General features: G+C 50.8%; 1 protein-coding gene across 3 annotated transcripts in view; it reads right to left on the reverse strand.

Annotated features, from left to right (window-relative positions):
• Positions 1–17,583, reverse strand: part of MPP3 (membrane palmitoylated protein 3) — a 27,712-nt gene extending 10,129 nt beyond the window's left edge. Inside the window, exons 1-12 of one of the 3 annotated variants that reach the window (XM_018065185.1) lie at positions 17,519–17,583; positions 17,130–17,206; positions 16,256–16,312; positions 15,894–16,012; positions 15,649–15,726; positions 14,330–14,410; positions 13,947–14,084; positions 10,285–10,366; positions 8,699–8,784; positions 6,871–6,945; positions 3,166–3,362; positions 716–780 (exon numbers count right to left, since the gene is read on the reverse strand). In XM_018065185.1, the coding sequence (XP_017920674.1) occupies positions 716–780; positions 3,166–3,362; positions 6,871–6,945; positions 8,699–8,784; positions 10,285–10,366; positions 13,947–14,084; positions 14,330–14,410; positions 15,649–15,726; positions 15,894–16,012; positions 16,256–16,280 (946 nt within the window). In that variant the 5' untranslated portion in view covers positions 16,281–16,312; positions 17,130–17,206; positions 17,519–17,583. Of the gene's footprint in view, positions 1–715; positions 781–3,165; positions 3,363–6,870; positions 6,946–8,698; positions 8,785–10,284; positions 10,367–13,946; positions 14,085–14,329; positions 14,411–15,648; positions 15,727–15,893; positions 16,013–16,255; positions 16,313–17,129; positions 17,207–17,389 lie in introns of all 3 variants that reach the window. The other 2 variants (XM_018065186.1, XM_018065187.1) reach the window with 2 other exon arrangements.

A 19,988-nucleotide genomic window follows, 5' to 3' on the forward strand; every position in this document is an offset into this window, starting at 1 on the left:
TTTCAGATAAACAGCGAAGGGACTCAGCCATACGTATACATGTAGCCATTCTCCCCCAAACTCTCCCCCACCGCATCCAGGCTGCCACATAACCTTAAGCAGAGTTCCATGTGCTATATAATAGGTCCTTGTTGGTTAACCATTTTAAATGTAGCAGTGTTTACATGAGAATGTCCCAAATATTGCATGGGATATACTTATATTAAAAACCGATTCATTGTTTATCTGAAATTTGAATTTAACTGGGAGTCCTTTTCTTTTATTTATCAAACCTGGCTGCTAACACAGAGGGTGAGATCACTCACAGCCATCTCCAACCCCTTCCAGCGTCAGTGGTTCTTACGTTGCCAGGTTCAGGGGGCCCCTTGGGGATCTAAGGAAAGCTGTGGAGCCTCTCACAGACACAACACAACACACACCTACAGTCTGCACACAATCCTGGAAGCGGCATCACCATGCCCTGCAGTGCTATCTATGGGCCCTCAATATAGTAGCTCCTCTCCAGGGAATAGCTCCCCACCACCTACCCCCATTTTTCCTCCTCACCCCTCTCCCCAGCCCCTCCTCCCTCAGGAGGTCTGAGAGCTCAGACAGGAGTACCCACCCCAGCCCAGCGCTTGCTTCTTCCCCACATGACGTCCCAGGGTCCTAGGGTCCTAACCCCAGTTCCTCCCTGAACTGCTTCCCTGAAGTGCCATCCTGCCAGACTACTCACAGGGGGGCTTCTTGAGGCTCTGGGGACTCGGCAGGGTGCCTGCGGCTCTCCGGTAGTTCAGTCGCCTATGGGGACAAAAGGGGATGGGCAGGCCAATGAGCTGGGTGAGAGAACCAGTCAGAGGAAACCTTCTGGAAAACTCAGGGAAACCAAGGCCTGGATCCCACAGTGGGGTACAGCCTGGCACTCCAAGGGCCTCCTGGCTTCACACTGAGTCCAGTGCAGAGGGACATTTGCACAGGTGCTCACAGGTCCGTGAGGAAAAAACTAAGCTTCTTGCTCTGAGAGATGCTTGCCCAGCCTCAGGTGGTCATTCACACACAGAGGGGGCAGAGCCCAGGGTCCATGATCAGTGGTTGGTTGTTACTGTCCCAAAGCTGATTTTCAAGGAAAGGAAGCCCCTTCTCCACAGTCACCCGGCCTCCCCATCTCTGAGGAAACCAGAAAACAGCAGGACGACTCTTAGGAGAAGTCAAGGGTGAAAGCGACTCTAATTTAATGCCCTAACCACCCTCTCCCCAGCCCAATGGAGAGCTCAGCCTGGCACTTTATTCAATGTGGCCTTCAGTGGAGAAGCAGCTTCCAAGGCCTCATCTCTGAGCTGACACCCAGGGCTCCTGGAGGTGTCTAGATTTCCACAATTAAATGCAGCTAGAGTGCCTTCCCCCACAACCTGTGAAGCCAAAGACGCAGATGGGTCTGAGGCTGCCCCGAGGAAACAGAGCAGCAGTCTTCAAACTCCAGCCCCTCAGAATCACCTGGAATATCTGTTAGAACGTAGAGCTCAGACTCTGGCCCTGATTTAGCAGGTCTGGGGCAGGGCCCAGGCAGGGACTGGCTTTTCTAACAAATTCCTAGGGGACGCTAATACACCTGGGGACCACACCAGGAGAGCCACTGAAATGGATGAACCCTGAGGTTTGTACATACAGCGCCATGCCACACCCCCAAAATGGAAGAGGGCTCCAAATCTCAGGAGAAGCTTTGCAGGTGTAAATGCCACACCCTCTGACCCAGGGTTTACGCTTTTGGAAATCCAGCCTAAGGAATCAATTTGAAATACGAGGACCAGACTATGTGCAAGATAATTATTATAGCCTTGTAGCAGTGAAACATTGAAGAGAGCTTCAACATACAGCCACAGGGAAGAAGAGAAGTCACTTGAGGTATGACCTTTCTTCCATGAAGCCTTCCATGCTGGCCCAGACTAGGGCCAGTCCTCCTGCTAAGACCTGGTATCCTCCTCACATCCATCACATTTTATATGAACTGTTCGTCTGAACCACGTGTGACTTTTCAGCTAAACTGTCAGCTCCTGCAGGGCAGAAACCATAGTTGCTGCCTGTGAATAAACAGTACATCTCCTGATGAAATATTATATTACCATTAATTAATATTATATTGCGATTAACTGGGCTTCCCTGGTGGCTCAGATGGTAAAGAATCCACCTGCAATGTGGGAGACCTGGGTTTGATCCCTGGGTTGGGAAGATCCCCTGAACAAGGGAATGGCTACCCACTCCAGTATTCTGGCCTGGAGAATTCCATGGACACAGGAACCTGGCCGGCTATATAGTCCATGGGGTCACAAACAGTCGGATACCCTGAGCGACTTTCACACTGTTCACTATTAATTAATAGTATAGAATAAATACTATTATTCTATAGTAATGCTGGAAATGCTCACGTCAAAATGTTAAGTCACCAAAAAGAAGAAAAGGCAAGACCTCAAATTCTATATGCACCACTCACATAACAGGCACAGGAAGGAAATAAATCATGCTGTTTAGATAAGTCGCTCAGTCATGTCTGACTCTTCGCGACCCCAAGGACTGCAGCCCACCAGGCTCCTCCGTCCATGGGATTTTCCAGGCAAGAGTACTGGAGAATCCCATGGACAGAGGAGCCTGGTGGGCTGCAGTCCATGGGGTCGCGAAGAGTCAGACACGACTGAGCGACTTCGCTTTCACTTTTCACTTTCATGCATTGGAGAAGCAAATGGCAACCCACGCCAGTGTTCTTGCCTGGAGAATCCCAGGGACGGGGGCGCCTGGTGGGCTGCCGTCTCTGGGGTCGCACAGAGTTGGACACGACTGAAGCGACTTAGCAGTAGCAGCAGCAGATAGTGGTGAGACTGGGTAATTTTCTTTTCCTTACCCTCCTCTCCTGTATTTTTATATTTTATTTTTCAACTTGCCCTAGTAGGCATTATAAAATATACATTAATTTAATAGTACAGATTTATATACACTGACTAAAATCTCAAACAGACATCACTACTGATGATGAGAGAAGAGCCAACACAAGCACACTGGTACTTTGCTTACAGAAGGACACCGTGTGGGCACCCCCACCCCGGGGTTTACTAGCAGAGATTTGGGGCTCTGCCATGTACTTACACCTCCGGCCACTCTAGAACCACACCCCCTTACAACACGCCCCAGACCCACCTTTCCTGGAACTGCTTGGAAGGGATGAGGCCAGCTCGAAGGTTGGTGTCCCCCACTCGCTTGGCCTGCCACCACGTGGGGTCATCCTGACTCACCACCTCCAGGACCTGCCTGCGCTGGAAGGGCAGGCCTGCCTCCTGGCAGGGAATGGCCCGGTCTTCCCGAGGGTTGTAGTGGAAGAGGGCCCGCATGAACACCTGCAAGGGAGGAGCTAGGTGAGACAGCCTGAAAGCACTGACATATCTATGCCACATGGAAGGCCGAAGGAGGCTGTTCACAATTAGGAAGAACAAGCAGTGTCAAGAATAGAAGGCTAATCAGAAACCCACCACACCTATTTTCTTACTGTTGTTCAATCATTTTTAATATCCCACTCGGGAAATCCATCAAGAATCAAAAAAATGGGGACTTCTCTGGGGGGTAAAGTAGCCAAGAACCCACCCTCTGAAATGCGAGGGGCCTGGGTTCGATCCCTGGTCAGGGAACTAGATCCTCCACGCTGCAACTAAGAGTTCACCTGCCACAACTAAGTTCCTGAATGAGGCTGCAGAGAGGAAGGAGGATCCCGATGGCTGCAGTTGGGACCCGGTGCAGTCAAATAAATACATAAATGCTTTAAAAACCATCAACTTGCTAAGCTATTTTAAAAAGAAAGAATCAGAAAACGATTTACGGATTTCCCTTTCCAACCTAAACATCTCCTTATTAACCTGACCTGCTGTCCTTACAATAGCCTCTCAGCCTACACAAAGCAACCACTAGTCTTGGGAGCAAAAAACCAAAGGCAAGCACAATTTCTAACTCAAATGTTATTTCTGATATGCTAACTGCCCCTAATGATGTCAGCAGCCATCTGTTAACTAAGTAGTCTAGATGTTTTGATAAGAACACAAATATCAATGAAACTACTCTTACGGATTCTTCATCGTCACTTTTCAGTGGGTAATTGACAGTCATGTCTTTGACAGTTCAGTCCTACCTCATGAGTCACATACTTGGCCAACCCCCAGCTCTCTTCTGTACCCAGAAGCCATCCCTCTAGAGAACAGGATGGGGATAGCATTGGGTCCCATTTCTTCATTCTCTTCTATAAATCAGTGGCATGGATTTATTTATTCCTACTTCCAAATCATTATGGCCCAATTGCTTTAACAGCAAAATAGGGGGGAAAAAAAGGCCAGAGGTTTTCCTTAGACAAATCCAAATCCCTTAGGTGACAAGCAAAAGAGATTCAGTTAGACAATAGTACGAATTTTCTGGCCACATATTAATATTATGAGGACAGGGACCCTCATTTAGCCATACATGTCACCAGGCTCCCAGGCACTCAAAAGAAGGCCAGCTCTGACCAAGGAAAAATATTCAGAGAGAAAAATAAGAGAAAATATTCAGAAAGAAAAATATTCAGAAAGGATGGACTAAGAGATAAGCTACCCATTTTGTCCTCCAGGAAAACCAAATCCTCTCCCTGTATCAAGTTAGAACCTGAAGAAGCTGCATACGGAGACCATACCAGCGTGTCCCAGGAAGAACAACCTTCCATCAGGTATTATGTGTGCCCTGGGATTCAACTGAAGGCGCAAATAAGAAATCGTCATATGAAGATGATTTCTTCATTTGCATAAAAAAACTGTCAGACATTGTCTGCTATTAATTGCCATTCATCAAATTATGTATTGACACCTACTCTATGCCAAGTGTTTTCATGCCCTGTCTTTCCTGCTCCTGGTCCTGGGAGATGGGGGCGGAAAATTAGTTTTCTTGAAAAATCAGCATGCTTCCTTCCATCTTCCATGAGAAGTATGTAATTCATTATGTTCTCCTTTTTGCCTTGGCTGCCAGAAAGTTCAGATCCAAGTTTACTGGGAAGTCAGAGTAATGCCTCTTCCATCCTCCCTACCACCATTTCCGCTCAGGGCTTAATAATCTCTCATCTGGGCTTTTACAACTCCTACCAGTTAGTCAATAGTATGAATTTTCTGGCCATATATTAATATTATGAGGACAGGGATCTCATAACTAACTAACTCCTAATTTTCAGACTCTTACCAGGCGCCCTGGACCCCATCTCCACCCTCTTCCACTCACTGCCCTAGGGAGCTTTGTAAAACACAAATGTGATTTCCATCGCTTCCCTCTCAGAACCAAACAAGCAAAGAACACCAAAAATCTAAATACCTTTAGGAGCTTCTCACTGCCTCTGAGGCTGTTACTTGGCCTGTGGGGTGCCTTCCCATATTCCCCAGGGGCCTTACCTTTTCAGTGCACCCCACCCTGACTGCCTAACGACTTCCTCCAGCCACTAGGATCTGCTCCCCCCTAATTCAGCAGGGAGGAACTGCTGGGAATCAACCCCTGGGGTACAGCCTGGTGAGAGTTGGTGTCTAGATTCTCCCCTCCCCAGCTCTCCCAACTGTTAGGAGGAATGGAGGAGGCATGGTCTACAGGGGACCCCGAATTCTGAAGCAGGATTAAGCTCTGGTTGTCTGCGGTGGTAACTTGCTGAGAAGACACCCTTTGTTGCACTGGCTGCCTTCCCTTCCCCAACCCTGTTCTGGTGTTTCCTGGGGTCACTGCCAAATAGACAATTTGCACTCGAATCCTTGCATCGGGGTGGGCTTCTGAAATCTAAGCAGGGATTATGCCAAAACTCTGAACAAAGCATTCAAGGCCATTCAGACAGAGCCTTAACCCACCTCACCAGCACACCACCCCCTCCTCCTGGAGGCCCACACAGTGCACTTTCTCATGGACCTCATACTCCTCTCTGCCATGTCTGTGAGCCCCCACTTATGCAGACCCTTCTGCCCGCCCTTCTCTTCTCCCTCTTCTAGGCTCACTGCCAGCCCTCCTATTATGTGCCACCTTCCAAAGTGCCTAGGGACTTCCCTGGTGGTCCAGTGGTTAAGAATCCACCTGCCAATGCAGGGACATGGGTTCGATCCCCGGTCTGGGAAGATTCCATATGCCTCGGAGCAACTAAGCCCATGTGCCACAACTACTGAGCCCTAGAGCCCCATGCATTGCAACAAGAGAAGCCATTGCAATGAGAAGCTCGTGAAACACAATTAGAGAGTAGCCCCTGCTCACTGAAACCAGAGAAAGCCCACATGCAGCAATGAAGACCCAATGCAGGGGAAAAAAAAGGTGCCTAGAACTCTGCTGCAGTCCATGGGTCACAAAGAGTAAAACAGAACTGAGCGACTGAACTGAGAACTCTGCACAGAATTTTCCTGAAGCACTTATCACGTTTCAAGGAGACACTGGGTCCCCAGCCTCCCCTACTGAATCAGGAAACCACTAAGCTACTAATCATCCTGGTCTCCAGCATCTGGCAGGGCGCTTGGCACAGAGCAGGTGCCCACCAAAGGTAGGCTCCACCAGGAATTGAACAAATGGCAGTTACTTAATTGGGCCTGAAGCCGGAACATTTGGTATCTTCTCCTCCTCTTCATGGCCTGGCTTTTCTACTTCAATTAGAAGAATCTTGTCTTTTATTAGCAAGCTACGTCAAATCCTGTTTAGAAGAGATGGGGTACAAACAAATGAATCACTTGGTGACTGAGTTACAGGTCTCTACCGAGCACTTGCTCCGAGGACCAGATGGATGATCTCCTCCCGAGTGACTGTTTCAAAGACAGGGCTGGAGTCCCGCCACCCCCACCGCCCTCCTTGCCCACTCCCTTGCCTTCAGCTCCCCCATACCTTGCTGTCCTTTAGGCGGTCTTCCTCCTGGGTGGCTGGGATGATTTTCAGGGTGATGGATCCCTGGGACTGCGCCTGAAAGGAGACAGCACATGACCATATCATCTCCCAGATCTAACCCTTGAGGACATCACATGTTACCTCCCTGATCTGGAAACTCACATGCAGAAGGAAAGTTGGATGTGCAGCCTCCCCTATGACCTGCCCTTCTGTGGTGGCACCCAGATGAATTAACTCAAGCATTTTTATGGGACAAAGGGACAGAACACTTTTCTCTCTTTTTTTTTTTTTGGCCACACCACACAGCTTGCAGTATCTTAGTTCCCTGACCAGGGATTGAACCTGGGCCCTGGAGAATTGAAGGCATGGAGTCCTAACCACTGGAGCACCAGGAAAGTCCCCAGAAGATTCTAAATGAGAACTTAAGAACAATGCATACAACAAATACAGCTCTTTCTCTCCCTCCTGACCTCTAGTGCCCTCAAGCACTTCCCTTCTTTTCTCTTGGGTTATTTTCACATCCTCGTTCAATTTCATTTTCCTCTTTCCTGCCTGATTTGGGGCTGGTTCCCAACCAGCACTTCCCTGTTGACCTGCATCTTCCCCAATCTCAGGTCCCCCTCCCTTCTACCAGAGACAGATCCTGCACCCCACTTGGGGGCCCATGGGGAAGCACATGTCGGCCCATTAGAGCACATCTCACCCAATACTGTCCCTGATCCAGCCTCACTCTGGAACATGGGACGCTGGTGCCCAGAACCAGGGGAAAAGGAGAGGGGGCAGAAAGACTGAAGGGTCTGCCTGCAACCAGGGTCCCCTGTAGTCAGGGCCTTAAAGAGTGGGCCTCTGAACTTTAGATCTCATCCCATTTCCAACCCCCCAAACCATTAAAAGTTAGCAAACAGTGTCGTGCTGGAAGAGGATGCCTGAGGATTATAGAGGTCAGAACTATGACAGGGGCTTTTTATAATTTCAGTTTTGACTTCAATTCCCAGAATGGACTGAGAAGGTTGTTTCCATCCCAGCACTGGCTACCCTAGAATCCCCTCGCAGTTGTGAAGTGCAATGCCCTCTTCCAGATGTTTACATCCTAATGCTAACCATGCCTTGGTTGAGAAACCATCCCTACCCCTATTGAACAGGAAAGGAAATAAAAACTTGATGATTTGATGACTTGTCCATCAAGGTTACACAAGACACTCCTGGTGGCTCAGTTAGTAAAGAATCCACCTGCCAATGCAGGAGACCTGGGTTCAATCCCTGGGTTGGGAAGATCCTCTGGAGAAGGAAATGACAACCCACTCTAGTATTCTTGCCTGGGAAATCCCATGGACAGAAGAGTCTGGCAGGCTACAGTCCATGGGGTCACAAAAGAATCAGACACAACTTAGCGACTAAACCACCACCACCACCAAGGTTGCACAGTTGTAACGTGATAGAGACAAGATTCTAACCCAGGACCAGCTGACCCCAAAGCCCTTGCTCTCCTGTGCTACAGCCTTTTACTCTATGTTCCTCAGCTCTTTAGAAGAGGGGACCCTTTCAAGAGGCTCTTCTAGAAGGGTCCTCAGGAAACAAGGCTGGGGGTAGGGAGAATGGCTGTGCTGAAGACAGAGTCTGAGAGAGGCAGGCGGTCTGGGCACTCCCCTCCTCCTGTCCCCAACACACCCCACCCCTGCCCCAGTGCAGGGCACACTGTAAGGTCACTAGGCCTGCAGTCTCCCCATGAAAACAGGGAGACTGGGCTAGATCAGCCCTGGCTCCAGGAAGCGCCCTGCTCTAGGTCTCTGAAGAACCACCGCACCCCCAGCTCACGCACAGTACGGACCAGAATCTGGCTAATCTCGTCGGGCCGCTTGTGCAGGACTGTGATCCCGTTCACTTCCCGGAGCTCGTCTCCAACGTGGACCAGGCCTAGGAGACACAAGGGCTGACCGTCAGCACAGCAAGGGGGCCAAGGTTCCCAGAGCGCGAAGTTTTAGGCACCTCTGGCACCTGCCTACAGAACCAAAGCAGGGGAGATTCAAGGCTTAAAGGTAGTGGATGGGACTGGGATGAACTTATCCCCAGGTGTGCTGGGTGGCTCACCTTGAATCACAGCCTCACAGCAGCCTGGTGAAACCCCCCAGTTTACAAACAGTCAGCTGAGATTCAGAAAAGCGATGCAGCTTGCCCAAGGCCACACTGCTAAGAAATAATGGAGCCAGTGCACAGACGCAGTTACTTGGCTATAGAAAGCCTATGTTCTTTCTGCTGTCACCTCTGCTTCTTTAAAAATATCATTAACTCTTCCCCTGCCTGGGTGTACAGACATAACTCCAAGGACACCCTTCTCCAATGTTACAGGAAAACTGAAGGGCACCAGAGAAGATGGAGTCAAGAGTGTTAGACACACCTGTCTGTTGGCCTCTGCTTTAATGACAAGCAACTCTGCATATGGGGCCCTATTTGCCACTCAACATGGACACCAGTCCAGAAGCAGCAGCATCACCCAGGATGCAGGAAGGGCTGCAGAAGTCTTGGTACCACCCCAGACCTGCTGAGTCAGAATCTGCATTTTAACAAGACACTTGGGCCATTTCTGTGCTTGTTAATGGGATGCACTGGTCTTAGGGCTCCCACCACAATGGTCCCCAGATTTTGGGGGGCAACACTCCCCTACCCCAGGAGATCTGCCTCCCAACTTAGTTCTCCCACGCACCAAAGATTGTTTTCCTTTTTCTTTTTTCTTTTATATTGGAGTATAGTTGATTAACAATGTTGTCAGCTTCAGGTATACAGCAAAGTGATTCAGTTACATACATACATGTATCTATTCTTTTTCAAATTCTTTTCCCATGTAGGCTATTACAGAGTACTGAGCAGAGTTTCCTGTGCTATATTCAGTAGGTCCTTGTTGGTTATCCATTGTAAATACAGCAGTGTTTACATGTCAATCCCAGACTTCCTATCCCCTCTCCCGCCCATCCTCTCGGGTAACCATAAGTTTGTTCTCTAAATCTGTGAGCCTGTTTCACAACAGTGATTCTTAACTTGTTTTCTACTCAAACAAATCTGGGACATGAACACGCTCCCCATGGTAACTGAGGCTGGCTAAGGCATCTAGGGTGTCAGGAAAGGGTGTCTTGCTCTCTAGTTAGGATTTACCTACCAAGTTGAACTACCACAATCCCCAGGCTAAGCCAATGCACAAACCCTCCTGATGACCCTCAAAGGACTCCATGCCTGACCTATTTTCAAACAAATAAACTTTCTACTGGGCTTAGGAAGGAGAAGAGAATTCCAGTCCCACTCCCAGAAAGTAAAACACATCCCGAACAGGCGAGCCAGTGGGAGAAGGGAAGGAGACCAAAGGAGGAAGGCTGGGGGGACCATGGCCGTGGCCGTGGCCAGGCCGGCACTGATGCCACTCACCGCTCCGGTCTGCTGCGCCCCCTCGCATGATCCTGGCCACCACGACAGCCCCTGAGTGCTCATCTCGCCGGATGGTGGCCCCCTGCATCAGAGACAGAGCAGGCAGGCCCCTAAGAAGCAGCCTCGAATCTCAGACTCTGACTCTTTGGACCAGAGAGAGCCTTCCCCTCCCACCCCTGTTCCTCCCTCTGCCACCCCAGGGGGGACAGCCCAGCAGGCACCTTGCCACACTGAGGACAAAATAAAACCAACATCTCAAATTAGTATAGCACAGCACTTTAAACAAAGCACGATTGTAACGCTGTCACAGCCTCATGTGACAGGTAAGCGACAGGGGCACACAGAAGGTAAGCACCTTCAAGGTCACCCAGCTTTCTGGGATGCCAAATGCAGTGTTTTCTCTATCACATCACAGCCCTTGCCTCTTGCAAAGACATTTAATCATGAGGAGAATACGTGCCAGCAAATTCTCAACCTGCCTTGAGCCAATCACGGGGTTACCAGGCCTTCTGTTGTTGCCAAGGGGAACCAACTATGCCCCAGGCGGAGCTTTGGGACCAGGACTTGGCCCCCAAAACACGGCAGACATGATGTCTAGGATGAGAAGGGCACTAACGAGCTCTCGTGCACCAGGCAGGCTAGGCTGTGGCGGGGCAGGGCAGCAGTCAGAAGTTGGATGGCCCTGGGTTTGAATCTGCTCTGTCATTTACTAAGAACAATGGCCTTCCTTTAGCAAGAAAGCCCCTCATCTTCTCTGCGACTGCTTCCTCTGGGGTGTGGGAAAGCATTTGACTCTAGGGGTTGTTGCAAGGATAACGCAGGCCAGGCACTTAGTACACAGTAAGTGCTCAATGTGGGCTTCCCTGGTAGCTCAGCTGGTAAAAAACCTGCCTGCAATGCGGGAGACCTTGGTCCAATTCCTGGATTGAGAAAATCCCCTGGAGAAGGGACAGGGTACCCACTCCAGTATTCATGGGCTTCCCTCATGGCTCAGACGGTAAAGAATCTGCCTGCAAGGTGGGAGACCTGGGTTCGATCCTGGGTCAAGAAGATCCCCTGAAGGAGGGCATGGCAACCCACTCCAGTATTCTTGCCTGGAGAATCACAATGGACAGAGGTGCTTGGCAGGCTACAGTCCATGGGGTTGCAAAGAGTCAGACACAACTGAGCGACAAAGCACAAGTGTTCAATACATGCTAACCACTAATTATTGGCTGTAAGTGCAAACACACTGGCACACTTAATCATTAACTTCATTTGAAATCCATAAAATGAATGTTGCCGGAAAGAGAGACCAGCAGCTAAGAACCCTGTGGCTTCTTGCCCCTCAGACCATCAAACTTGCCAGCATCTCTGTCAATCCTCTCCTCCTCTTCCCCACGTCAGCAGAGGGGACCCTCCTGGCTAGGCTGGTCCCTCCATCTCCCTCCCTCCCTCTCCTGCATTCTCAATGCCCCCTCCCCAGTGACTCCTTCTCCTGGTCCTAAAAATATTATCAAGCCTGTCCCATCATTAAAAATGTGGCAGCCCCATCCAGTGGATGCCAGTCTCCATTCCTTTGGAGCAAGCTTCTCAAAGAGGCAGCACACACCTGCTCTGACTCACTCCCTGCCGGCCTCAAGTGCACCAGCAAAAGGATCAGCGACCCACGAGTTGCCATGTCCATCACCACACTCAATCTCCTCTCTCTGATCTTCTGATTTGCCCTTTCCCTGGAATGCTCTCTTAGCCTGGGCCCTGGTGACACTTCTCTCACAGTACTTCTCAGTGATCAACTGGTCTCCTTGGCTGAGTCTTCCTATATCTGTCTTATAAATGTTGATTAAAGGGCCAGCACTTGGCCCGTGTCCTCTCCTTGTCTCTTTCTACACACGCTTCACTCAGGTGGTCTCAGCCTCTCAGGTGGGACTATAACCCCTCTGGATGCTGGCAGCTACCAAGTCTGCATCTCTACACACCTAAGCCTTTATCTCCTGGACATCTCCACTTGCAGGCACCCAGGCCTCTTGAATTCAATGGATCCTAAGTTTCTCTTTATTTCCCCTTTTGAATCATGGTCCCACTGCCCACCTGTCATCCCAGCTGGACACCTTCGCCTTATATCCAAGATGCCTCCCCAGACTCCTGCCCAAACTGGGGCAGTCACAAAGTGACATTAATTTTATTTCTGATGTATTTCTTGGATTCCTCTTCCCTCTTCCCACAAACCAAGGTCAAGCTCTGTCTCTGAACCATATGTATTTGGCCCCCACTCTCAAATAAGTCCTCTGCTTCCGGTCTCACCCTCCAGGTAACTTTCTACTTCATAGCCAAGATGATCTTTCAAACTGAAAATCTGACCATTTTATTTCTTACTTAAAACCCTTCAGTGGCTCCCCACTACCTTCAGAGTCCAGGGAAGCAACTGTGGGTGACAATCCAGTCTTTACGCTCTCCTAATGATCTGGCCTCACCTCTGTCACATTTGACCTCCAACTTGGCCAGTTCCCTGAATCTACCATGCTGTTCACCTTCCCATGGCTCTGCTCATGCAGTTCTACTGATAGAATGCCCTTCTTCTCCCTCTTCCCTCTGGAAAAATTCTGTTCTTTTTTTAAAAAAAATTTAGCATGGGTATCACCTCTTCCAGGACATCCCAGTTACTACCTTCTGTAAACTCTCAGAGGGTGATGACTAAGTCTATTAATTTTTTTGGCTTTGCTATGGAGCACGTGGGTTCTTAGTTCCCCAACCAGGGATTGAACCCACAGCCCCTGCATTAGAAGGATGGAGTCTTAATCACTGGGCCACCGGGGAACCCCAAGGACTAAGTCTTAACCCTCTCCGAAGTGCCCGCACCTAATGTGGTGCCTGGCACACAGGAGGGTTCACGATGTGTTTGCCAAGTAGCTGGATGACTGCCCCCGTTTTGAAAGTAAAGAATCAAAAGCAGAGGAGAACCCTGGCCAGTTTGCAGAAGTGGTTCATCTGAGGTCACTTGGTGAAAGTTGACAGTGAAGAAGGCCAGCTGTGGTATTCTCTAGGGCACGCCCTCAATTCTCTGGACTGCTGCTACTTCCCTCCATCTAATAAACAAACCTGTCCCTTAGCTCCATAAATCAATGCTGAACCGGGACCAAAATGAAACAATCTGTCAGCTGCAAAGAAGAATGGCTGCTACCCTGGGTTTCCTCAGAATTCAGAACAGAGGTTGGCCAACTTTTTCTGGAAAGGATCAAGTATAAATGTTTTCCTATTTGCAGGCAACACGGATTCCGTTGAGTCTGCTGTTGCCATGTAAAGGCGGGGCCCCCAGACAACACCTAAGTGAACTGGATGGCCAGGCACCAATAAAACTTTATTTAAAAACACTGACTGGGTTGAGTTTGGCTGTTGGATCATAGTTTGCCAACCTCTGGTTCAGAGCGTGATGATCAGGGCTGCCCTGAACAGCTGTGCAGGTTCTCGACTGCACAAAGGAGCTTGGCCACAGCAAAGGGAGGCTGAATCTACCCAGAGAAAGGAGTACTCTGCACACAGTGGTGTCACAGGGACTAGTGGCAGCCCTGACAAAGCTGCCATCACTTACTCCAAAGACTGCAGTGGGGGGTCCCTTCCTGGGTTTCTCAGTGAGTGGGTGGGAAACAGGGAGAGCATGGGGAAGAGAGGTGAGGACCACATACCAAGGGTTCCTTATTTTTCACCAGGCGGACAATCTTCACTGATTCTTCATCAAAATCCTCGTCGATATTATCAGGCAGAGGGGGAAGAACGGGATCAAAATTCTTCTGGGCGACTGTGTCGTGTACCATGAGCATGGCCTGTCATGAAAGCAAGACAACAGAAGGGCTAGCCTCCAAAGCACGTGGGGCTCCAGGGGACCTGGCCAGGGGGCAGTGGTTTGGGGTCCCAGATCTCATGCCAGAGAGACGACCTCCCCAGACACTTAGGCTGAGGAACCCTAACTCAGAAATCTCCTTTCCTCAGTTTCACGGCCAAGCACTCCTCCTATCCCCATCCCGGGAGACACAGATGCATGGGTAGGCAGGGACTGTGGTGTGACTACCCTGAGGTGGGGGGTGGACAGCAGCTGCAGCAGCTCCCTCTCGTCGCTGTGCACGGAGGCAGCCTGCAGCTCCTCCATCACCTGCAGGGGAAGGAGAGAGAAGGCCACAGATGGCTGCAGGTGCTGCGAGCCTCCTGGGAGTCACCCAAGGGGAAACCTTGCTCCCTGGGCCCCCTAGCCACGACTATAGCACCAGGGGGCATTGGACCCTCAGTCACTCTAGGACTGCGGCTCCCAGGGAAGTCATTCCAGGGTTCAGAGAGCATGAGAAGCCTCTATAGGCTAATCCTAATGGGAGCTAATTTATGAAGGCTTTCCTGGATGCTGTTTGCCTCATGTGGATTAATTCTCACAACAAACTAGATGGAGCAGGTACTATTATTTAGCCATTTCACTGGTGAGAAGTAAATGAGAGAGATTAAATATTCTGCCCAAGGTCCCCAGGGTAGTGAGCGGCACCACCAAGACTTGAACCTGGGCTTATCTAGCTCTCTGTCTCTACCCTCACCCTATGTTCCAGATGAGGAAATTGGGGCTCAGAGAGGTTGAGTGACTTGTTTAGGGTCACAGAGCTAATATTAGAGGCAGTGCTAAGCCTAGGAGCCTGGCAACCTAAGCTGCTCCTAATGGCATCTCACGGGCAAGAAAGGCAGGGAATCTGCCCCCCATCCCTCGCTGGGGTGACATGATTTTATTCAGAAACTGGCTTTAGTAATCAACCAGGACAGCTTTTTCAATCGTGTGACACAAAGGACAGGTCCACAAGAAACAAGGAAAGATTCCTTTAAAAAACAAGAAGCCTAGGAATTCCTTGGTGGTTCAGTGGCTAGGACTCGGCATTTTCACTGCCTGGGGCCCAGCAATCAAGGCCCAGGGTTCAATCCCTGGTGGACCCCACAAATCACAAAGGAGCAGCCAAACCAACAACAAAAAACAAGAAGCTGCAAGTCCCTGGACCCAGGACTTCATATTGGGCCTCCACAAAGCACAGATATGCAGTGTGCATGTTTGACCTGTTCTTGTCGCCAGCCCTCAACTGTTTGGGAACTGCTCTCATCACAGCTGGGAAATCAGACTTTCTCGGGAACACACAGTAAGTGGATGTCACCATGTCGCCATGGCCCCTGGCCCTGTCCAAGGCTCACCAGTTTCTCCCTGCCTATTAGGAGGCCCAGAGAAGAGGTGAAGGGGAGGAGACGTTATTCACCTTGGGGCTCCTGAGCCCTGATGGTCCCTTGCTAAGCAATGGCAAGCAGGCCAGATGAAAGAGCTAGGGGTGGGAGAGGGGCTGAGGCCAGAAGGAGAAACTGGGGGCTTACATCCTCGGCGAGGGCCACAGCGCTGTGCAGGACAGGGGTTGGACTTTGCCTCTCGTAATAGCGAAGCTTCTCGTGAATCTGCAAACACAGCTGAACTCAGGCTGCGGCCTCCCAAGACAACTGCCCAGATGTACCCTGGATGTCACACAGCCCACCCACAGCTGTGAGGATGCCTGGGGCTGCAAACCAGGTCATTCAGAGGGCAGCATAAGGGAAAGACCTTCCTGGGGCAGAAAGGACTTTACCTTCATTAAATAACTGAGGCTTTTTTCACTAAAAACATCCCTCAGAAAGCCCATCTCTTCCTTGTGGTTAGAGTCAGGTCTCAGCTGAGAGGTCAGTAGTGCCAGGGTTTCATGCAAACCTGAGGACAGAGTGAGAAAAACACAGTAGAGCCAACGCAGTGGCTACTTCCTGCCCCATGGGACCCCGAGCAGACCCTCCAACAGTACGGCAGCCCTGCCGGGGGCACATTTTCTCTCCCCCAGCTCTCACTCCCAGGGCTCCGAGCCAACACCGGTAGCAGCTGCTTTCTTTGCTGCCCTGGGCTGCTGGGCAGGCTCCTGTCTTCAGCACTGTGGCAGGCCCGGCCCCAGGAGACACTCACCGGAGTCCTCAGACAGCACTGGCATGTCTGTGCTGCTTCGATCTCTGTCTGTGGATTCTGGGAGAAAAAGAGGGGATGGGGTGGGATGTGAAACTCTGGCAAGCTTATTCATTCAACAAACAGTGATTACACGTGTACTGCGACTGTCCATGACCAATTCGGGGACAGAAGGGATGGGAACAAATTCTCCACTCAGTTTTTTCAGAGAGGAAAGAAAGAAAACCAAGCTTGCTGAGTGCTCCCAATGTGTCAGGCACTGTCCTGGTGATTTCATATGACATTTTTCTTAATCTCTTCAAAGCCCTGAGGAACGGACATTAATATTTCCATTTACCTGATGAAGAAACAGAGGCTGTGGGGAGGGCCGTTCAGTAAATTGTAGATTAGAATCTATACTCCACTGGCCCTTCCAGGCGGTTATCAGGCGAGAAGTGGTCCCTACCTGACAGCGGGTGCTCTCCTCCACAGCTCCCCCCTCCTCTGTGGCCTTCTAAAGGGGCTTCTCTCAAGTCTCCTGACTGTCAACAAGTACCTGGTTGGGCCTACAAGCCCCTCCTTTCCCACCATTCCCAAGCCCCAACCAGAAGCGATCCTGCCCCCAAAATAGAGCGTAGAGAGGAGGTGGAGAGAGGAGAGTCGTGTCTACTATGCCGGCGGGGGGAGCCCTATCTCGGCAGGCCCCCCAGCGTGTTTTGCAGCACGTGGATCTCAAAAAGTCCTCCTTCAGAAGGGGATAAGGAAGAGTAATGATTCATTCATTCCGCAAACATGGAGCCAGCCCCACAGCGCCCGCCCGAGTCCCGCGGACACCAAGACGCAGAAGAATGGTCCCCGGCCCTCCAGCCACCGCCCCGCCCCCCTACGCCAGACTCACCCTCTGGCTCCTTCGAGCTGTGCCCCCAACTCCCCCAGGCAGCCAAGCACAGACTCCGGCTCGCTTTGGGAAGGAACCTGTGGGACCAACAAGGAGCGCGGCTGGGAGAAGGCGAGGCAGGACCTGGGGGACGCTGGGGGCTGTCTCGGAGGATGCGGGCCGGCAGGAAAGGAGCGGTGCGCATGGAGGAGGGGGTGGGCGCGGAGAGGAGGCCAGGGACGGAGGGGCGGGGACTGAGTCCCCCCCACCCCCGCTCTCACCAAGCTGAGGGGGGGTTCCCTGGGTCGCGAGGCTGCCTGTGCAGGAGAGGCGGGTCTTAGCCCATCCTCCCCTCCTGCCGGGCCCCTACGGCTCCGAGTCCGTGATCCATCGCCCGCGCCGGTTCCTACCTGGGCGAGCCTGGATCTCAGCTCCAGACCCGGAGCCGCGCGGGTGCCGGGAGCCTCGGCGGCCGCTGGCTCCGCCTTCCCGGCCCCTCCCTGCCGCGGCCGCGCGGGCGGGGGTGGCGGAGCCGGAGGAGGCGAGGCGTGGGGAGGAGGAGGGGGAAGGGGGCGCGTGGGGGGAGGGGGAGGGGCGGAGGGCGCACGCCGCGTCTGGCACCGCCAGTCCCCTGCCGGCCCGGGCTTCGCTCTCCTGCGTTGTACCCCCTCCTCCGTATCCTCCCACCCGAGCCTCGAGGAGCTCCCTGCCTTGTGTCCCCAACCAGGGCACACAGCCAGCCTTCCCTCCGCCCCCGTAGCCCGCACATTACCCACCCCCGCTCCCCCCACCCCCGACACACACACACACCGAGTGCTGAAAGGTGGACGCTTGCTTAACACAGATTTCGATTTTGCAAACATTTATTGCGCGCCTTCCAAGTGCCAGGCGCTGTGCCAGGGGCTGGGGGTTCCGCGAGCACCCAGGCAGGGATCCTGCATTTGAGAGACTCCCAGGCCCGGAAAGAAGGACCGGTCAGACGCCAGGGCAACTCGCTGTAACAATACAACGATGCTGGGAAAGATTTATCGGTGCGCGGGCCCTGGGGGAGCGGAGAAAGGAGAGAGGCGAAGTCGAGTCGGGAAGGCTGCAAGGCTAGATTCTGCCCCTCTGTAGTAGGCGGGGGTGGATCTGCCGGGAAACCGCGGCTCGTGTGCAGGGGCTTCTCCTGGGGGACCTGCTCTGAAATAGCCCTGGCGATCACTGACTTTTATTGTGCTGTCTCTGTGCCCGAGATACTCCTCAGACCACTTCGAATCGCATTAACTCCTGAGCTAGAGACCATTATTATTTCTGCTATGTGATTGAGGAAAACTGAGGCTCAGGGAAAAGGACGCGTCTGGAGGAGAGGGTAGGAGCTGCGGGATGAGTGAGCCCGTGGTTGTGGGTATCCGAGAGTGAGGAATAGGCCATTGAGCCCCCTCCCCGTGCCCCCAGCACGCAGCATGCACCCCGAGCGTGGACGCAGGGGTTAAGCATAGGAGTCCGTCTAGCGCTTCTTCATGGAAAGGAAATGGATCTACAGGCCCCCGCAGCCCGCGGTGCCTGGGGAGGCTGTCAGTGGCAGAATATGTCATGATCACATTTCCCCTCCTTCCTCAAAAATTATCTACACCAGTGCTTCTCAAAATGTAATGTGATTACAAATCATCTGGGGGTTGTGTAGGGCTGGCGTGGTGCCAGATGCTGCATTTCTAACAAGCTCCCAGGTGATGTGATGCTTCTTGTCTTAGGACCTCACTTTGAGTATGGAAAGACTACTTGAGAAACGTTTTTACCAGGGATGCTTAGTCAGAGAGATAGCAGCTGACTTTTGACATGAGCACCAAAAAATGTGCTGGAAAATTCTAGATATTCTGGGATGGAGGAGTCAAGCCCAACCTCACACCATGTACAAAGTTCAATTTGAGAGGGACCATAGGCATAAACATAAACTAAATTGAGAAAGCTTCTAGAAGAACGAATAGAAGCATATCTTCAATCTTTTGGAAGCCGATGATTTCCTAGAAAGGTCATAAAAAGCATGGACTCAAAAAAAATCTGACAATCAAAATTTTGAATTTCTGTTCATCAAAAAAACAGTCAAGAAAATAAATAGGCAAGCAGCAGACTACTCATAATTTATATATAACAAAGGATTTGTACACTGAACAAAGAACTCCTGCAACTCCATGATAAAAAGGATAAACAACCCAACCAAAAATCAGGCAAAAGATATAAACACACGCTTCACGAAAGATGATGTATAAACAGCCAGTAAGCAAACATATGAGAAAGTGCTCAACCAACATTATTTGTGTTCAGGGAAATGCAGAGTAATCCACAAGCAGGTACCACTTTGCATACACTGGAGGGTTAGAATGAGGAACACGTGAGGACTGGGAGAATTTGAAACCCAAACTGCTATGTTACAAGTATTTCACAGTACAGTCACTTCCAAAAGCTGTTTGGCAACTTCTTCAAAAAGTTAAGCATACATCTCTCCCATGATCCAGCAATTCCACTTCGAGATATTTGTCTGAGAGAAATAAAATCTCTGTCTACAACACCTGTACTAGAATCTTCAGTAAAATCTTTATTCATAATAGCCAAAAATGGGAAACAATTAAGGATGTCCATCAACAAGTGCCTGGATAAATTGTGGTACATCCTACAGTGGTATATTGACTCATCAGTGAAAAGAGACTATCAACATTATTCAAAGATTATCCCCACAGTGCAACAACATGGGTGATTGCCAAAACAAATTATACTAGGTGAAAGAAGGAAGACATGAAAAATACATACTGTTTGATTCTTGTGGGGTTGTGATCTTGATGTTGTCACTGCCCTCAGAGGCCTTGACTTGGCTGGCCCAGAAACTCAGCTTACTATTATTAT

This window comes from Capra hircus, chromosome 19 (genome assembly GCF_001704415.2).
Source record: "Capra hircus breed San Clemente chromosome 19, ASM170441v1, whole genome shotgun sequence".
Classification (NCBI taxonomy): domain Eukaryota; kingdom Metazoa; phylum Chordata; class Mammalia; order Artiodactyla; family Bovidae; genus Capra; species Capra hircus.